The following is a 20783-nucleotide window of genomic DNA, read 5'->3' as shown; positions in this document are numbered from 1 at the left end:
ATTGTGCTCGGGGGCAGAGGGTTTTGATCTTTTGTCTTCTCCCTCTGACCCTATTTGCAAATATATACCTTTTGTCTCACCAACAATGTGTGCCTAAGGATTTGTTATTCAATGAGCCTCCAAAGAAAACGAACTGAGAGAGAGTTTTTTTTACCTCAGTAACACCAGTTACTGCACAGTCATTTAGTACTGGGTTATGCAAGTACTAAATAACTGCGCAGTCCACCTCTGGTATAGATACAGCCAGTATTTCTTTGTAACAGGGAACCAGAAAGCAGACTCACTGCTAGTAAATAGACAAACTTCTAGTCAGCTTCCAACATTAAGATGCGCTGGAGGCAGACATCTGGGCTGTTCAGGCGTCAAGAGCTGCAAACAGCTCAGCTAAGCAACAGCAAGGGAAGGCCAGGTGGTCATTAGACCCAGAATGGAAACCCCTGTGTGTGGCTGCAGAGTCACCTGATCAGAAGGGGCAGGGCTTAGGAGGCACACAAAGCCAGTACCTGAGACCAGCCAGTCAGTCTGGCCCTGTAGACTTCAGGGTGAAGAACTCTGCGGAGAGATGGCTGTAGCAGGATGACTGAGAGATCCTGCTTTACCTGGGAACTGCAAGGAAAGAACTGAGAGCTTGCAGGGAACGAGGATTCAGGATGAATAGGGTTTTGTTATACATCCAGTGGATTAAGAGTTTGTTATAGTCAGTGTGCTTATGTTTTCAGTTGAGCTTTATTGGTGTACCATTGTGACTACTGGGAAAGAGAAGATAAAATGGTGCCAGAGGGCACAAGAAGGCCTGAGCCTGCCAGGGGCAGGGGCCCAAGCTACAGGATGCCCAAGGGGCAGGAGGGTGTTTTGACAGGCTCAAGACACAGGCAGGCAGAGGCCAAGAGGGCCAAAGCCTAGGTGGGAGAAACAGGAGAGGTGACCTGAGGCCAAGGAGGCCAGGAGCACACAGCCCAAGAGGGGCAGAGACTAGGGTCAGGGCCCCACAGCCCAAGAAGGCAAGGCAAAGGCCAGGTCCATTACCATGGGCCTAAGCTAAAGGGCCCAGCCAGAGGAAAGGGGAGGAGGCCAAGAAGGCTGAGGCCCCAACAAGGGCACTGAGGCCTTAGGAGGCCTGATATTGGGCTGGGGCCAAGTGCCCACTGAAATGATTAATAGCTAAAACCGGTAAGGCATGGATCTATCTATAAAAGAAGATGAAGACCACACATAGTCTTAAGGCTGCAGGTACCCTTGGGCACAGATGGGACAAGAGGGCTTACTTAACACTTGAGAGACAGGATTGGGACCAGCAGGCTCTGGGAGAGACCTGCTGGCCTGAAAGACATTTGCCAACAATTGTAACTGGATTTTAAAATGGATTCTTCTCACTATTATAGCACTATAAATAGCTAATACAAGAAGTTACTTATTACAGAGGTCACCTGGAGTCATAAACATTCAGTTGTTGCAAAAAAACAGCAAATGTAAGAGTTTACCTTACCTTGTGTGTGCGCAAGAAATAATGAGAGCAATTTTCTGCTGTGTCTAAGTGCTCTGCTGTGGTATTTAGATTTTTCTAGGGTTTCTCTAAAACATTTCAAGGTGTCTTTGACATCAAGAGGAACACAAACAAGGGCTTTTGCTTGACTGTCACCTAAAAGTAAGTAATAGTTATGAACAATTTTACAACATGCTTTACTTTAAATCTAAGAATATAATGTAATATGATAATTTTGTTAGCTTATGAACACAAATCTAAAGCAACTGTACTTTTAAAGTACTTAGAAGCAGTGCTTCTGAACTTTTAAAAAATGTTTTAACTTACAGGTGGCATAAGTTAAGATTCCCTTACATTTGCCATTATAAGACTGTTTTCAGTTGCTTATAACTTTGGTAAAATATGACCATCTGGGATGAAATATACCATTCTGGAAATACCTCCAGCTAAGTATCTGGGGAAATAATGCTCTCAACTAAGATGGCTCAGCTGTTTCTTAGAATTGAGCTACAGATCTGAGAGCAGACAGACATTCTTTACTGTATACTTAACATTATCTTCTGTTACTGATTTTACCCAACTGGCAGAATTTCACGTACACCCTCTTATATGTGACATCCTACCACATATGTCAAGTGAAAACAACCTGTTGTAATTTTTGACAGTTGATTGTGAAAGAAAAAGACAAGCCTCCACTACCTGTTACACCACACTGCCTTAATTCTGATTCATGGGTAAGAGAGGTTATTTTCACTTTGATTTTTTTTTCTGTTGTGTCTGCCAACAAGAGTGCTTCTTAGTCTCAACTTTTGGAGGGGTTTTTGTTCTACGCAAACTTTTCTGCAGGAAACTGAACTAACACCATCAAACTCACAACACGTACTTTCGTGCTACCAAATATGTAGATAACAACTGCTTTTCTCTCCTATCCTGGTCCACTTCAAATGGACTGGAAAGACTCTTAATAACATCACAACCAATGTGGAACACACCATCTTCTTAGCCTTAAACTGAGTCAGAAAAAAGCACTGAAGAGGTAGGGAACCCACCCACCTTTTTCATTAACTGTTTTTCAGGAACTTGCAAAGGGTGGAACAGAATCACACTTGGGTATCTAAGTCCATTTACACACCTAATAGGTGGACTAGAATCTAGCCCATCAAGGCCAAGGCAAACATTAATAAGAAGCAAAGTAAGAGTTTAGAGAAAGGAAGGATTCAATTGTGATGGAATCTATATCTAACCTGTATTAATAATTTTCATCTCAGGATCTGAATGGTCTTCAGGCAATGCCACTTTATTAACTGAAGAGATAACATGCAACTGTTTTGCAATGTAATTTCTGCAATTTATCTGAAAAAGAAGGTTTATCAAATAATAACTCAATAATACTTATAAATACAAAATATTCACACTTTGGTAGCTAACATATAGTAAGAATGCCTAAATAAAGAAGGCCTGATTTTCAAAGGTATAGAGCACCTACAACTATTATTGAAGTCAAAAGAAGGTACTCTCAGATCCCTTAGGCTAGGTACAGACATTCAAGAAAACCTGAGGTGGAATCAATCTAAGTTATGCGGTTTTCTGTAAGCAGCACAGTTTAGATCAGTAGCAACAAAAAAACCCAACCCCCCCCCACACATGTTTGCCCTTTGTTGTGGGGGAGGGCAAATCCCAAATTGGGTTCTGGCATTTCTAAACCATTCTGTGTGTGCCAAACATCTGTTCTGTTACAGGTATAAATAGGTTTCTGATCACGTATACCAGTAAAAGTGTAATGTCTGTACCTGGTCTTAAAGAACTACCTAATGTGGAATAGTGGCTCTAATGTTAGGCATCCAAGTTAGAAAATGTAGGCCCAAGATTTTTACTTAGTTAAATCTACATCTAATTTCTCATGAAGAGCTCTACATGTACATTTTGATATCACAGCAGTCAATCTCTCTCATAAACCATTAAACTTATTGTTTCTAAGAACAGCTTCACTGTTCACAACTGAACTTGACCATAAAAAGTTTATTATTTCAAGTGGGCCAGACCCCCAGCTGGTGTAAAACAGGGACGGTTTAGTAAATATATCAGCTTACACATCCTGAAGATATGAACCAATATGCATTGGTAAAGAACCTAGCACTGAGTCTCTAACTTGGTTGAGGCTTCTTTGAACAAATGCAATAATACACATTATTTTAAAATTAGTCTTTGTTATGCTATTTACTCTTTGATATTTCAAAAGCATCATTACTTTTATACTTCTTTTTCTAAACATATTTACAAATTACTGTATATCTGATTTTAACACACTAAGCTTAGTTTTAAAAAAGTGTGTTTTTGGGGGGAGAGGAGGAGTTAATTTTCGCTACCCTGTGAGTTTTTTGCAACCACCTACACCGGCAACTTCTGCATTTGCCAAATACACAGAATCACAGCTTTGAGTGGAAGAAACCTGTCCACCTGTATATATGAGGTCTTACCTATGAGCAGATTTCTCAGTTCTTTTATGGATGATTTAGGTATTCAAGATTTGCTGTTCGGAAGTTTTTAGAGGCTAGGTACTCCATTATATGGCAATGAAGCAACCAGGGTACATGCAGACATTCAAGGAGGTTAGGAGGGAGGTTAGTTTGTGTTAAAAATGGTTAGCCAATCTAACTTAGCCCAGGTGCAGACCTTACAGTTAGATCCCTAGTTAGGCCAATCTAAGTGCAAACTATACTGAAAGGTTTGATTGGTCTAAAAATGACCAACCCAATCTTAGTTAACCGTACCTTGGCGGTAGTCAAACTTAGGTCAGGTCCAGAGAGACTAATTTAATTGAACCTCTGTACAGTTCCCAACACAGATTCAAGACTTGGAAAGCCAGGGCTTTCCTACCCTCACCAGCACTGGGCTATTTTGAGCCCCTGGCCCCTCACCTCACTCCCAGACAGACACCCCCCACAGTCCAGATAGCCCCTCCCCCTGAGCCCACCAAAACCCTCATCCCATAAGCCATTTCCAGTGTCAGCCTTTCCGGCATTCACCAGTGCTGGGAGCCAAGGAAGTAAGTCAGTTTGAGATAAACAATGGGCAGGAGCAGAGGGGTTGGTTTGCCAAGTGGAATAAGGTTGTTCATCTGGGGATGGGGGGATTCAGGGGGCTAAAATAGTCCCTGGTCCAGGGAAGGAGAGAGAACCGCCCCCCGCCCCCATCCGGCCAACCACCGGCCCCCTCCCCTAGATCTGTCTGCCCCTCGCCCCACCCCAACTTACTTCAATCAGGCTCCCAGAGTTGTCAGTAAAACCAGTCTAGGGCGTGGTTTGTGAGACCAGAAGCAGTTTGGCAACATTGGGAGTGGGGGGAGGGCTGGTGGGGAGAGCCTCTCTAATCCTGCCAAACCCCCAAAGCCTGCCCATAGACTTTGTTAGCCCCCCTGATCCTGCCAAAGCCTCATGGACCCCAGCAACCTAGCTGGGATCCATGCCTCCTGATCCCCATAACCCCGCTACACAGACATTGCTTATCCCCTGATCTCCCCTAAGCCCTCCCACAGACCCCACTTGCTCCGCTAATCCTATCAAATCCTCCAAGACTCCACCAAACTCCCTGTGGATCCTGTTTGCCCACCCCCCAGCACACTGCTTTCACCCCCAATTTGCCGCAAGCCCTGCTACTAGCCCCCCACAGTCCAACTTACCCTAGATCAGGTGGCCATTAATTCCATCTAACCTCCATGAATATCTGTCCATACCCTTTATGGACAAGGTTTAATTAATCAAACAAAGGCACAATACCAAGATACATACTGTCAGTTTAAAAGGATAGTAATAAGCATTATGGTGTTTTTTAATAACTCAGGACACTATGGCATTATGGTATTTTTGAATAACTCAGGACAGGACCTCCTTGTTCACAATTACCATACTATAACATCACGTTATAATTTTCATTTTTTTCCATAAATTTCACATTGAAAATTACTGTTTGTTGTAAAATAACATTAGTAAAAAAATATTTCTAATCTACTAAAACACAATGAATGAAGCACTTTTTCTAGATTTAATTCACATTGGGCATGTTTACACATGGCCCTTTAAGATAGATTAGCCCAATTTAAGCTGCATTTGGAGTGCATGTGTACACATGCACACCCTTTATGTGCCTTAAAAATGGCAATTTTAGACTGTGTGAGCCTAAATTTGATATCTGCCCAAACAAAGTATCCAATTTAAGTGGGATTACTTGATGCAGATTAATGCACATGATTCCCATTAAGACAGGGAATTTAGTCCTGGGTCTGCCCAGGCACTGGGGGGGCAGCTAGAGCCCAGCCACATGGCTCCTGGCTTGGTGCCTCTCCCCACCCAGGGCTGGGCTGCACTCTGTATAGTTTGTCACTTGTAAGCAGGTTTTTTTATTATTGGTGGGTTGGGAAGGTAGTGGAGGGGCACTGTTTGTTGAGGAGGAAGGAATGGGGGGATTGTGAGGGTAATAAAAAAGTTTTTTGTTTCAACCATGTGCATGTCCTGACAGTGATGCTGGGGGTGGACAGGGGGTAGGAGAGTGCACAGTGGGGCAGGCTGGCTGGAGCAGGAAGTGTAGGGAAGGGGGTCATTCAGGGACTCCTGCAGCCAGTGCCCTGGCCCCTGCTGGTAGATGCACAGCTCTCCTAGGGCCTGGGCAAGGGGGGGTGGGGAATGGAAGGGTGCCTGCTGGGGCCAGCAGGGCCATCACCATGGCCAGCAGGAGCATGGCATGCTGGTCATTTCTGGCAGGGGCTCGGCTGAAACAGCGGGGTGCTGGGTGTCATTGGTAGGGGCAGTGGGGTGCAAGGAGGCAGTGTGGGCAAGGAGGGTGCTGGCGAATGCTGCCCCTGTGCTGGGTACACAGATTCTGAGCAGGGAAGGGGCTGGTCAGGGATCAGAGGCCAGGGTTATGTTTCCAAGATGGCTGCTAAATGCTGGCTCTGGCTTCAGCATGGCTGCCAGTGCTGGTAGTCACTGCCTGGAGGCTGGAGCTCCCCCGGTGGCCACAGGAGCACATGGCAAGGCTCAAGCAACCTGGAATTAAAGTTAGTCCCAAGCCCCACCACATGTAGACATCTGCCAAAACCCACTTAATCTGCATTAGTTTAATGCGCATTAAATTTAAGTTTGTTTAAAAACTTATGTATAGACACACCCAGTGAGGGTCAGCATCTAAAAAAATAAACCATTTACCTTGTCCACATTATCATTCCATTTTTTTATAAAATAAGGTTCAGGGCTATTTGGATCCCTGAACTGCTGTATTCTTTCCAAGAGCTGTCTTTGTGCATATACCAGCAGTGGAGTAACTTGTTCTGTATATCTCTCACTAAAAAACAACAAGTGTTGTTAGAAGTCAAAATTACAAATATTTTAAATGCAGGACCTACCTTTCTTCTTTTCATAAGCCCCTAACTATTACTTACTGTGTAGTAATATTAAACTGCATGGCTATATGTACCAGGGCTTCCCATTTCTTCATTTTGTATAACAGTTCTATAGTTTTAAGTATCAGGTGACATATCCATTTCAAGTCAATCACATTCACATCATCAAGTGGAGAGTGAAGAGTAAAATCAGAGCCACCTTCTTCATCAGCAATGCCTCCTACACAACTTGGAACACAGAAATCTCCTTCAGGCTCAACAATCTATAAATTGAAAACATAACACACTCTATAAAACCATCATAAACAACTGAAAGCTGTTTAAATTAACTAGTCCAGTGAATAACTGCCCATTTTAAAGCATGCATACTTTTCATTCTGTCCATTTTTTTTTTGTTACGGGGTGAGGGTTGAGGGGCATGTAGACTTTTCCTCCCTTGGTCACTGGACATAGAACTTTTAAAACAATACTTTGTATGACACTCCAGACAAATAAATTGTAGCAGGCACTTGAACTCTTTAGGAATATTCTTATGAAACTGATTTGCCAGAAAGTGCATATGTTTTTTTTCACGTGTTGATTTCCATGAAATCTTTCAAAATATATATATTTTTAAAAACAATCTTAGAAATGGTTTTGAAACTCCAGCATTTCAAAGTAACAAACATTTGTTTGTTTTAAAAAATGAATATACAATAAAAATGTAAACAAACTGTCAAATATCAAAACATTTTAATTGACCCAACATTTTTTTTTTTTTTGCATTTCTGTTTGCATAATTTTTTACTTTTCAGTTCGGGTCAGGAGAGGAGCATAATATTCTTGATCTCAAATACTTGCACAATGGTAAATCATTTCCCACTGAGCCCTAGTGAAAACAATAACTGAAAGGAAAAAAAACTTGTAAGATTGATACAGACACTTATGAGAATCGTTTAGCTCAGTGTCTGTTTAAGGTGCTTTTAGAAGTTAAAAAAATACATTGCTCTAAAAGCAATTCTATTGGCAGTGGTTTGAAAAAAACAAAGTCGGTATAAGTGCAAGAAAGTATTCCCTAATGGACATACTATAACAACGTACACACATTTACCTTAAGAGAATTACCAGTTTGCAGTTCGTTCATCATATCAAGAATCGTATCTGATGCCAAATAAAATGGAAACCATATGGTGTTGATAAGAATACGTCTGGTAATTGGAAATGTAAATGGGAGAGAATTTGAATGTCTGGCAATTGCCTCTACTTCTTGGGTATAGTTCCAAAGTTCTCGGCAAGCATTTTGAAGCAATGTCCAATGGCCACCACGATGAGCAAGAACCTATACATAATTTTTCAAAATATAATTGTATTTTAGAAAAACAAAATTAAAGATCAGAGATTCATTCGTGTTAAAAAGCTTATCTTGAAGTAACTGTTTAAAATATGAGTTTTTGATGAAACTACTCAATATACTAATAAATATATTACTAATACTATTAAAATTCAAATAAATAATAATTAGCAACACTGCAGCACTTTCGATGAACTTCAAAAAAAAAGAAATAAAGTAATTGAGCTTCACAGTGAAGCATAACTGATAAATCTCAATACACCATCTTAACTTTTAAAGAAGCAGAGGCACAAGCCAATTTACAAGTTATAAGATTTTTTTCCCCAGCTGGATCTGGAAATTGAACCAAGGATCAGATTACACAAGACTTTTTTTTTCTGACTCTGACACCACCAATAATGAAGACTGACACTCATTTGCATGTAGACTTTAAATAGTTCGGTTGATGTGTACAGCAAAATAGAAATAGCAGCTAAATAAGAAGATTGGACCTGAGACGCATCAACCATTTTATGAGGTACCAACTGAAATCCTGGCAGATAAAAGAAAAGCCTTTCCAATGAAAACTAACTTCTGCCACTGGTTCAAGTTTTGCTTCCAGCTACTTGGCCACAGAGCAGGGCTGCAGAGCAAAGGTAAAAGCCCCTGTCATGGAACACGGCTGAAGCTCCAATTCTGCAAGCCAGATCCAGCCCACAGACCATTTGGTTGTTGACCCCTGATATACAGTATATGAATGTTTTCCTTAGGGTGAAAAGTCATTGGGATTTCCCTATTTAAATGTTTTTAAGGAAATGAGGGATTTATTTATTCATTTTTTCAAAAGCTGTAGCATAATAGAAAACATCTTAATTCTAAGCTGTATCTTACCACTGCTCTTCTTAAATGCAGAAAGGTTTTTGTGAAATGCTCTAACAAACTGGCACTGGATGCTGATTGGTCACAGTCTCTGGTAGAAATTGGAAGGGATAATTCTGAATTTGTCATTTGAGTTCGAGGAGTATCTACTTCATTCATTTTAACACTGTTCTCAAAAGATTTACCACGATCTGAAGGTGAAAAGATCATTGGTAAAATTAAGACTGAGTTACAGTTATCAAAAAACATACGAAAATCCGGATTATCAAAGTTTTGTTGCACTTAAATTGTCAGAAGTGAGGAAATGCTAAAGCTAACAAGATGGTAGTTAGAACACCAGAATACGTTTTCACTGGGGTGGGGATAGGAGAACTGTTTAAACAAAATAGTAGTATGTCCAAGACTTTCTTTGGGCTCCTAATCAAACTCACTTTTTTCTTCAGTTCATGAGCCTTTCTTCCCTGAAGAGCTGATGCTTTTAGGAAAATGGCCTTTCATCAGCTTCCCAAAATTCCTCTGGTGGCAATTTGAGGGGAAGTAAGGGGAAAGGATTTATCTTTCCCTTTGTGTAAAATTTAAATGTGTTAATAGAGAACCTGGTGGCTGATGCCTCAGTCCAGCAAAATTAAGAATAAGATTAAGGAAATGCCAGGGGTGGACGAATGAGCCAAAACATTCTCTAGAAGTGACTTCCAAGCCAACTCGTATATCTTATATATTGTGATATCAAGTTGGATATTCTCCAAGATGCTTCAGGTTCCTTTTTAATCCTCCCAAAATAAGCCACAAAGAGTGGTAAAGATACCTAATTCCACCAAGATGGATCTCAACATAAAAGCAAAAGGTATGTATGCTTCCCAGTTGCATATATTTAGGATGTGCACTTCATTATGTTTTCTCTGTATTGTGGTTTTGAGAAGAATACAGGAAAATAAATGGGTCAATTAACATGAAACTGTAAGATTATCTAATTAAGGGAGACATTTTAGGTATAGAAATATGGAAATACTGTCCTTAGGAATGACAAATGTAAGGGCGCTTTTGTCATCATGGTAGACATTTGACTCACCTATCTAAGATGAAGGACATCATCACAGAGATGCAGAAAGGGACATGCAGTGATAGGCTCAAAGGCTGCTTACAGACATAAAAAATAAGTGCTTTACTTTAAACTCTGCATACCCCAGCACCAAACCAAGCACATGCCCAGAACAGGCATTAGTTGGACCTGGTTCGCCCAACGTTTGTATAGATCAGGCACTTCAACAGAGCTTTTTGGCACTTTTATCTAATAGGTGATTGAATCAACTTTGGATAAAAGCACCAAAAAGCCCTGCTGAAGTGCCCAATCTATACAGACGCTGCAGAGCTGGGTAGAACTAATGTGCTGTTTCTTCTGGTAAAGCACATTTTTCCACCGCATCTGTCAGCGCCCAAATACAGCACCCATAAAATTAGAGAGAATGAGGTTTCATTGATTTATTTATATGCCACCCTTCCCAACAAAGGGTCAGAGCAGCTTACGCTGAGGGCAAAATAATTTATAAAACAGTAGAATGAGCCATAAAACAGAACTTAAAAGAGAACTAGAGTATCAACATGAAACAAAAATACCCTAAACAATATCCCAGCCTAGCTTTGTTTGCTAAACACTTGCAGAATCAAGCTCTGATGGACTTCAAGGGGGAGGGAGTTCCAGAACTGAGGGGCAACTGCTGAGAATGATCTCCCATGCATTTTCTTTTAAGTCCTATAACAGGGCAGGTTCCCTAACAGGATTGCAGTAACCTTTACAACTCCTTTGACTATGGGGTGAAAGAATACATAGAAGGCTTAGTGCCCTGGCAGTATTAATGTAGTTGTACAATGGGAGCTGAGGAATTTTATCCTGGATCGCAGTAAACTGCATGTCCTGCAGTGCCAGACATACATGGCAGGACATGTGACTTTTGAGATCCAGGACAAAGCTCCTCAAATCCTACTGCAAGTCAGCCAATACAGAGGAAGTCCCAGATCAAGGACCTAGTTCCCAATCCATGGCTCTGATGGTACCTAGAATTTTAAAGATTCTCCAGGCAGCCCAGCACTGGGGAACTGGTTCGCCAATGCCAGGCCACATGGTACACCTCTCAAATTGCCAGATTGCGCAGAGCCTGGGATCCCAGTTTCAGACACCCTGCTGCTGATGCACCCTGGCACTGGAGAACCCCATGCCGGACTTCACAGCATGCTTCTCAAAGAGTAGGATATGGCTGTGTCCTGGATCCAGGGGTTGCCTGTTGACTACTTTTGTGCCCCTGCACACAGGAAGCCCAAGATCAGGAGGGCAGCTCCTTGATCTCAGATACCCCAACTACCAGCATGTTCAGAAGACATGTGTTCAGCCCAGCTACATGTGCCTTCTGAACATGCTAGGGGAAGGGTCCCAGATCAGGGAGCAGCTCCCCAATCTCAGGCTCCCCCGATCCATCTGGCATGTTCAAAGGACACATATGCAACTGGACTGCACATGGGCACAGGGAGTCTGAGGTCAGAGAACAGCTCCCTAATCTCAGGTACCTGTCCCAGCATGCTCATGCCACCTATTCAAACTAAAGTATGATACAAACCAGCCACATATATGTTCTACATAAATATGGAACATCTTTGTGACTGATCTGCAATTTTATAACACCACAAATTGCATGCACATATGACATTACTATTTATGCTACAATTAAAAGCATTAATGGAAGCAAAAGGAGAAACTCTTGCACTTTGAAATGGAAGTGCATCTTGTAGAAGGCTCTTTTATTATTTATAAATAAATAAATAAATGATAGTTGAGTTCTGTCAACTACTCATCACTGACCACAAATCAGCTGTTCAGGTTTTCTACTGACATGTCCTCTATACCAAAATGTGTTTTCAAAATTCCCCGCAGTTCAAGAAAGAGATTGAGCTGGGAAGCAACGCACCACAATTGCCAAGCTCAGTCTTCTGCCTTTATGTCAGTCTTTAGGATAGGGTAAGGGTTCCACAGCAACATAAGTGATATGAAAGTATTTTGTGACATTAGAAAGTTTGAAAACTATGGATCTACACCAAGAAAGTAAACTACAGCTGTTGTACTGTCTGATATCATGTGAACAACATGTCTCGTATAGACAGACCTTTTATGCATTTTGAATGGCATTTCATTTCAATATATGTAGGTGTGATAAGCCTATGCTTGGCTGGTCCAGTTTCAGGCCTCAGCTACAAATTATCAGAGCTCAGGCTGATTCATCCCTAAGGGGTACAGGTACAAGGCCCTGTCCACTTAGGCTTTATAAGCCCACAACAGACAATAACAAGCTGCCCAAGCAACACACTTGTGCTCTTTGCCTGAACTCGTCTAATCCAACTTCAGCACTTGATCCTGACTTTGACTTCAGCTCTGTAACCCTGGCTTGTGACATCTGGCTCTGACCACTGGTCTTAGATCCTCCTACCTGTTATGGATCGCTTCTGTTGCAGACTGCTCCTGTTCCTGCCTCCTGCCCGTTATGGATTGCTCCTGTTCCTCTCTCTTGCCTGCTCCCGTTTGCTCTTGTTCTGGATTGCTTCTATTCCTGTCTCATACCTCTCAGCTTGACCAAAGGCTTGCTCTATGACCTCATTTCAACCTTTGACTTGGTATCTTGGATTCTGACTGATACTTTACTTCTTTCATACTTCTTTCAAATGCAGAATTCTCCCTGTTTGAACTCCTTTATTTTACAGAGGACCATCACAGATTGGACCTCCTTTTGTTAAAAGAGTCTTTAAAATAGAGATGGGAATGGGTATATGGGTGTGTAACAAAAAATAGGATTATATAATCCTTTCTCCATGATCTTTAATATCCAATGGTCTGAAATTATTTTGGACCAGGCATGTTGGAAATAAGCTAACCACTGGCTAGCCAATGGTCAAAGATAAGAATATGAAAAGTAGTTCTGAAGAAAGAGGCAAGCTGATGATGCACAGGAAGTCAAATTTTCTGGTTGGGAAATCATGGGATTTGATAGCTGTGGATGAAAAATGCTTCATCTTGAAGAGACTATGCCCCTTTGCTACAAACTCTGGTACCCTGTATTGGTATTATGAAGGTTTCCTTAAGTACGTGTAGCCTGTTGGTGGGAGTGCCCATAAAAGCTAAATCAGGAGAAAACGACGTAGTAGTTACAAATACAATTGCCCTAAAATCTGCTGTCTATGTAAAAAGAAGTGTTTGAGACGGGATGGCCTTCGGCTAAGGGAAATGTAACTGACGTCTCTACTCCATTAGTCATCCATCAAAACAATAATGCAGGGCACTCTGATTTACATATGCCTATTTGCTAGCATTTCTTTAATATTTGTGATTCTCATCCACTGGTTCAGTGTTTAAATTTCTGCTGCAGAGATTCAGACAGTTGAGCTCCTTGTCTTTAGCAGCAGGTTTTTGCCAGCTTTGTCAAGACCTCTCATTAGTAGCTAACTACAAGGGATCCTGGTACTGGGTGAATGGGAAAAAAAAAAATCAAATCAATCAAAGCCAGTTGACAATGCCCAATACCACTTATCTGCATAATTAAGATGGTATTAATGAGCCTGGCATCTACTTTACAATCATGTCAAGGTCTAATAATTGTTCATTTATCAGATTTGCTAACTGGTTCACTACCAAGGCATGCAGAAAATGCAGAAGCTTATGCAGTCTTTCCTGTACCTTCTCAGTGGGAATTTTGTGAGTTGCTGCTACTTTCCACAGTAAATCCTGAAAAATTTTATAATCATCAGGAATTAAAGAAGTTAGGTTAGGTATCACCACCTCATTTGAAGATAACAATGAAATATTACCTGGAGCAGGATGTTCCATTTCATAAATCCCTTGAAGAAGTAAGGAAAGACCCTGACTTCGATCTTATTCAATAGTCCCTACCTAAAGTGTCATGAGGAAGTTAATATGAGTAAAAAAAAAATAAGTGAGCAATCAAATCCCCTATGATAAAGTCCCCCCACATACAAAATGGATCTTGGAAGTTATAAAATGCCAGCAGCCAAAAATGAATGTTGACAGTAATCTAGATGATGCTTATATGAGCCAGTACCTTGTTCATGGTGTGCACACAATTGAGTGCCTTTTCCTGTGGTAAGAACAGAGGAAACAGGGTCCTGGGATCTTACTGACCACAGTTGTTCCTCAGACTCAGAGGATGCCACAGAATAGTAGTTTAGGAAGGGAGGTGCTGATTGGCTTCTCACTGATGGTGCTTCTGTGCTTGGTACCATAAAATTAGACTCTGCAGGTGCTGAAAATGGGAAACTCAAAGGAGTGAGTGGTAAGTATTGTATCAATTCCACGAACAAAATCGTGTGGGATCCCAGTACAAAAGCGCAAACAAAGCTACAGAAAGCAGGAAAGCCAACATGCAGAATTTTGGTACCAATCACTGTGATATTGTTAAAGCCTCTGCCAAAGATGAAGATACTTGTGGCTGGATGGACATTGGTACCAACAAAGAGCTGAATGCTGGTACCAGTACCAAAGACACATGCCGTTGAAGAGCGTGTACCACAGAAATTACAATGGCATAAACAACAACTGGAGATATCCAAATTAAATGCAACTAGATCAGTACTGAAGGTAGTGCTCACTGCTGTCTTCTGAGTGGCTTCAACTGTGGGCTGGCAGAAGATAATCCACGTTTTGGTGTGGTTCCCCCCTCCCCCTTAGCAGATCTATGCTTTGTTGTATATTGATTTAGTAGGAGATTTCAGCTATCAAAGGACATGCAAACATCACAATGTTTGTGGATGTGACCTTCCCAGAGCCAAAATAAAAATCTCATGCGACCATCATTCAGGAATAGCACAGTGGTAGAAATATAGGACTGAAGGGACAACTCTGTGCTTCAGGTCATGGGAATGAATGGGGCAACACCAGTTATTTGTGCGTGTCCTCCCCCCATTCCACCTCCGAAAAGCAGCAGCCCCCGTCACCCCCTTCAGTTATACTATTGGGCAGAAGACAGGCAGTGCTTAAGCCTGCGACACTTGTGATCAGACATAAGGAACAGTCAGAACTGAATGGAAATTCAGAGAAATAAAACTAAACAAGATTCCTATGTTCCTATGTATCCTTCCCATAATTTTTCTGTCAAGATCTCACAGTGCTAAGAACTTCTCTTGACAAAGACTGTGGAAGACTATGAAGAGAAAATTCTACTGGCCAGGACTGCTACAAGCCCCTGTTATTAGGAGGAAAAAAATCATTACTTTTGACCTCTGGGAAAACCAGGGGATCTCACCCAAACTTCTCTGGAAGGAACTAGAAGTGATTTGCCTATGTTACATAATGAATCAGTAAAGAAGCCAGAAATAGAACCCAAAGTTCTTCTGACATCCAATCCATTTTAACCGTACCGTATTCATCCATAGATTTGCCTGTATGAGCTGGTTTGTAATTTCAAGTTCGGTAAATAGAGTAATAAAGAAAGCTAAGTTAAACAGATTCAGTTTCTTTATCCATTCCTAATTCTTACCAGTTATTCCTTTGGTGATTTCTGAACGTGATTTTTTAAGCAGTGGATAACTTGGTGCTCTTAAGTTTACATCTTGTCCTTCTCGTACCACTATGATACCAGAATTATTTAATGAGAAAATTTCAGGGTCTAGAACATCGTAACTGCAGATCATAATAATAAAAAAAAAGATCATTAAACAAGCTCTAGGTACTGTGTTACAGCAGACTGGCTGACTTACTTTCTTAGCTGATTTAAATGCTACCCTACCCAGCAAAAGTTCAGGGCAGCTTACAGTAAGTAAGGACCTACCCAAATCAAAGACATAGGTGGCCGATTTTGCACATAGATCACGAGACCAGCCACAATTTTCATGGGCTTACTGCAGTGGCCCCCACCCCCACACACACCTCTGATTGGCCCAGGGGCCCCACTGGTCCTGCCCCTCACCATTGATTGGTTACAAGGGCTGTCCATCATGTGGCCCTGCCCCTTACCACCTACTGGTGGAGAGGAGGAAAGGAGTGGGACTGTATTATACGCATCCCTCAGCTAATCAGTGGCAAGGGGCAGGGGCAGCAGCCATCTTGGCTGCTCCCCTTCATGCTCACTGGGGAGGCAGCATTTTTAGCAAGGGTTTTGTTTGGGGGTTTTTTGCAGATTTCATGAACACTGTCTAACTTCACAGACAATGCCTGATTTCACGATTTCCATGAAATCCACAAAATCATGAACTGAGTAGGTCCCTAACAAGTAGAGACAAAATAATTATGAAAGCAGGTAAAATAAGATAAATAATAACTTCCAAATAAATATCCAGAAAATTTATTCTACCAAAATTTAATTTTGATCATTCATTTGCATACAGGAACAGAGCCGTCATGTAATCAAACTGACTATGCCATTATAACTCATATTAAAAATATGAGTTAGGTGTTAATCATGCATTTAATATTTTAAACATTACAGCATATACAGTATACATAATATCATACCTGTTCAAATGTTGTAAACTGCAAAATCCAATATTATATTGATCTTCCAGCTTCTTCTTAAACAAACAGAACTGTGTAATTGCCAGATAAATATTCATCTGAGACCTCCAGGGCATCTCCTCAAGACATGCTTGATGGAATTTTTTTCTTTTTAAGTGATTACTAACAACTGGATTCAATAGTGTTACCAGGGTGTGAAAAGCTACTTTTTGTAACTCCTCTTGCATTTTCCTAAACAAAAATATGTTAACAGCATTGTACATTATCAGAGCTAGACCAGAGCTTTAAAGCAGTGCAGGAAGAGAAAATGATGTGACATGTGTACACACCATTGCATATCAACAGCCTTCCACTACTTCATAAACATATTATGATTTTCTACAGATTCTATAATGCTGAACCAAGGCAGGCTACATTTTTCTTCTGCAAATACATTTACATTCTGCTATATTCTACACTAGAGGTTCTCAAACTGTGGTATGCAGACCCCTGGGGGGTACGCAAGACATCTGTGGGGGACGCACAGAAGAAAATGTGTAATGGCAGATTTTATTTTCATTATAATAATCGGCATTTAAGTGGTAAAATATAAAACATATGCTGGTAGGCGTACATGGAAAGATAGTAAGTCTGGAAGGCGATGTGCAATATGAAAATGTTTGGGAACCTCTGTTCCACACCACACTAATCAAATCCTGCCATCTCATCTCATTTGTTACTCATTTGCACAAGTTTTGCTTGAGAATTTTGCTTTGTATTTGGAGCTGCTTGCACCTCTGTAATTAAAATAGACCATAACAAAAATTATTATACATAGAAAGGAATCAGGATATACTAGATTTTCTTTATATCCAATACCAGCAGATTTTGGAATGCCATAAGCTCCTACCAAATTAAGGGTAGCGTCTCAAAACTAAAAAATAGTGCAGCCAAATCTATCAATATTTGGGCAACCTACTTAAAAACTCCCTCAAATAGACAGTTTTTCAAATAATGAGAACTTCTACATAAGTTTTCAAAGCACAATACTGAAACTCACTGAAGTTATCATTCATGGACTGAAGAGGAGTCCAAAATACCAAATTTGGTATTTACAAAACCTTTTTAAAGTATGATGTATAAGATACTTTTATAAGATACTTTTATAAGCCATGTTTCTTTGACTGATTTTGTATCTAAACTCCGCAAGTAAAGGGCTTGCATCTGCAGTTACGTGTAAAGAGGCTAATTTCAAAAGACATTTTCCTGACAGAAGTTTTTTGAAAGAGTCATTAGGAGGGTTAACTCCTGATGTTGGTCCTAAAGTAGGAACATGGGCCTAGAAAGGTCATTGAGTCTAGTCCCATCTTCTCATAGGCAACCATATCATATAATACCTTCTGTAAATGAATTAGAAAAGCTCCTAAATGTAGTTAGAGGTGTTGATGTAAAAAAAAAATATAATTTGGCTGACTGTTCTATAGTGTCCCCCACTTAAATGATTAGAAACCTTCTCTGAAGCTCCAGTCTGAAGTTATTTAGGGCAACATGGGTAAAGAATAGGAAAATTTTTCCCAAGTTTCTCTGTAAATAAGGTAAATGATACACTATAATAGAACCAAATAATTCTTCTTCCTATTCATCACATGTTGCTAATTTTCACTGAATTATTTTATACAAAGAACTAATGATTTGAAGGTATCAGCCTCCTGTTTAAAAATACTAAATTTACATGAATCTTACCAATCGTAGTTTCATATATTTTAAACGCCAGAAGGAACCATTACATCATCTAGTTCAAGCTCATAGGCCCTTATATTTCACCCAGTTACCCCTTAACTGAGCCCAATAACTAAGTTATGTCCGACTAACATAACTTGTAGAATGGCATCCATTATTGATGGGACAACATAAGGAAATAGATGATTTACTGTTTTCCTTAATAGTTTGTTCCAATTGCTAATCACCCCCACTGTTAAAAAAAAGTGCATTTATTTCCAATTTGAAAGTGTCTAGCTTTCACCCATCATTCATATTATGTATTTTTTTCCTAGATTAAAGAACCCTTCAGTACCTGCTATTTTCTCCATGTGAAGATGCTTTTATCCTTTAACAATGTCATCTCTCAATATTTCTGATGGCAAGCAAAAGAGACTGAACATTGAATGATGGAAATTACAGAAATTTTCTCCTTAAGACTCTTGAAAACCTAAGCTTTCCAGTGCAACTTCAAAAATATTAGCTTTCACCTAAACAAGGCTTTCTGTTGTGGTAAGCTAATTTGATTGAGTGAATGCAAGTGAAAAAATACTACTCTTCTGGACCATCAGGCAAGGCCTCTAAACATTCTCTGAATTTTACAACATTATCAGGATCCTAAATCATTTTTTCTTCATAGGCTCTGAAGCGTATATTACATCATTCAAGAGTCTCAGAGAAAAAGGTAATCTGTGATTTTGCTGTTATAAACAACCCTTTCTGGATCTTGTTCATTTTTACATAAATTTAGAAACAACACATACTTATTTATAAAATAAAACTTCCGTTAAAATTAATTATGCTTCTATGGAATGAGCTCAGGGAATTATCAATCTGCAAATTTACCTTTGCGCTTCTGGAGACTTCCCTCGGATACTGCGGCGTTTCACATAATATTGTCTAAGAGTGTCCTTTCTTCTAGTAGGGGTCACTATTTCCTTTCTTGGGTTCTTCAAAGTTGGAGTTTCCGATTTCTTTAAAATAACATAAACATAAGGTCAGGAATACCAAGATTAACTCTGGGTACTGACAGATATACAGCTCCCCAGTCTAACTCGTGGCACTTCACAGAAAACGCCATGTGTTAGACTGTCCCCTCCCCCTTAACCCAAAAGATGTTCCCTGTTGGGTTGCAGTGAGGGGGAATAGAGCTCCACTTTGGAGCCAATCTAGCTGAGGAGCTGCCTGCCTGTAGCCTGTCTCCCCTAGCCCCACCCTCTCTCAGTTCCAGTGCTACCTGCAGGATGGCAGGGGGAGAAGAGGAGGGGAGGGAGTGGGATGGGGTGTGCCAAGCCTGAGCTGGAGTAGGAATGAGTGGACTGGAGTCCCCCTGAGGTGGGACAACTCCAATCTACCTGCTCCTGCTCCTGCTCCAGTTCAGGCTGGGCATACCCCAGACTGCAGCTCCCTCCCATCCTGCAGACGGCCCTGGGGGCACAGCTGGGCTGCAGCAGCCTAGCCATGCTCAGGCTCAGAGACTTACAGAATTTAATGAAGGTACTCTGCTTTGGAGTGCCTTTATCTGAACCCTCACTTAATGAGGACTAATTTATTGTGCAGCTGGGCACTTTTAAAGTACTCTGAAGCCATGCACTTCTATCAGAACATGGCTGTAAAGTGCTTTCAAGGTGCTGATCACATGACAAATGCCACTTCTATTAACTCCCACAATTTCACTTATCAATGTATTTCCAACACTGAAATCATCATTCTTTTTCCCATCACTGTAAACATGAGCAGATCCAGGATTAAGATACCACTGGTTCTGACCCTCATGATGGTGGGGATTGGGGTGAGGCTGCAGCTCCTAGGCCAGCAAGGGGACACCAGAGGGAGGGGAGACCAGGCAGGGGTAGGAAAGAACCTAGACCAGGGCAGAGGCAGGCCTGAGGCTCTCTCTGTCCCAGTACCCAGAGAAGCCAGACAATGGTGGCATATGGGTCCCTTTTTCCTGCCATTTCCCTGCCCAGCCCTATCAAGGATCCCCCAATGGTCAGAATCCTCCAGTTGGGGGGAGCAGCTGTACAGGCAGCCCCCTCCCTGTGCCTGCTTCCTGCATGCCCCCACCCCTTCATATTCGAGGACAACTGGCAACAGGAGCAGGAAGAGGGAACTTGCCTGTTGCTGTCTCTGTTCCCAGTCAAGCCTGGCACCCCACACAGCTGGAACACAGTAGAAGGGGCTCAGGGGTTCCCTCCCCATGCTGCACCTAGGTCATGCAGGGACAGCAATGGTGGCAGATAGGTCTACCCAGAGGCGTAATGAGCAGGATATGCACCCTCAATAAAAACTGTGGGGGAGGGAGGGTGGAAAGAGGAGAAGGTCCTACCTACACCACGGATTCAAAACAGTCCCTAGGTGTTTCTGCTGCTGCCATGGTGGGGTCTACCTACAGGGAAGTTTGGACAAGATCCCCTGGTTTTCCATGGGGCTGAAAGTAATGGTTGAGGTCTGCTTTTATAACATCTGGATGCTG

General features: G+C 41.3%; 1 protein-coding gene across 7 annotated transcripts in view; it reads right to left on the bottom strand.

Moving 5' to 3' along the window:
• CFAP54 (cilia and flagella associated protein 54) overlaps positions 1-20783 on the bottom strand; it is a 221250-nt gene that overhangs the window by 104237 nt on the left and 96230 nt on the right. For 6 of the 7 annotated variants that reach the window (XM_019545081.1, XM_019545083.1, XM_019545088.1 and 3 more), the window contains exons 32-41: positions 19154-19281; positions 16571-16801; positions 15597-15739; positions 14163-14363; positions 9079-9257; positions 7969-8196; positions 6918-7141; positions 6685-6820; positions 2728-2836; positions 1487-1639 (exon numbers count right to left, since the gene is read on the bottom strand). In XM_019545081.1, the coding sequence (XP_019400626.1) occupies positions 1487-1639; positions 2728-2836; positions 6685-6820; positions 6918-7141; positions 7969-8196; positions 9079-9257; positions 14163-14363; positions 15597-15739; positions 16571-16801; positions 19154-19281 (1732 nt within the window). The remainder of the gene's footprint in view (positions 1-1486; positions 1640-2727; positions 2837-6684; positions 6821-6917; positions 7142-7968; positions 8197-9078; positions 9258-14162; positions 14364-15596; positions 15740-16570; positions 16802-19153; positions 19282-20783) is intronic. The other variant, XM_019545084.1, reaches the window with a different exon arrangement.

Source organism: Crocodylus porosus, unplaced genomic scaffold, assembly GCF_001723895.1.
Source record: "Crocodylus porosus isolate Cpor-Errol unplaced genomic scaffold, CroPor_comp1, whole genome shotgun sequence".
Classification (NCBI taxonomy): Eukaryota; Metazoa; Chordata; order Crocodylia; family Crocodylidae; genus Crocodylus; species Crocodylus porosus.
The sequence above is the reverse complement of the archived record's forward strand: the minus strand, read 5'-3'. Positions and strand labels throughout refer to the sequence as shown.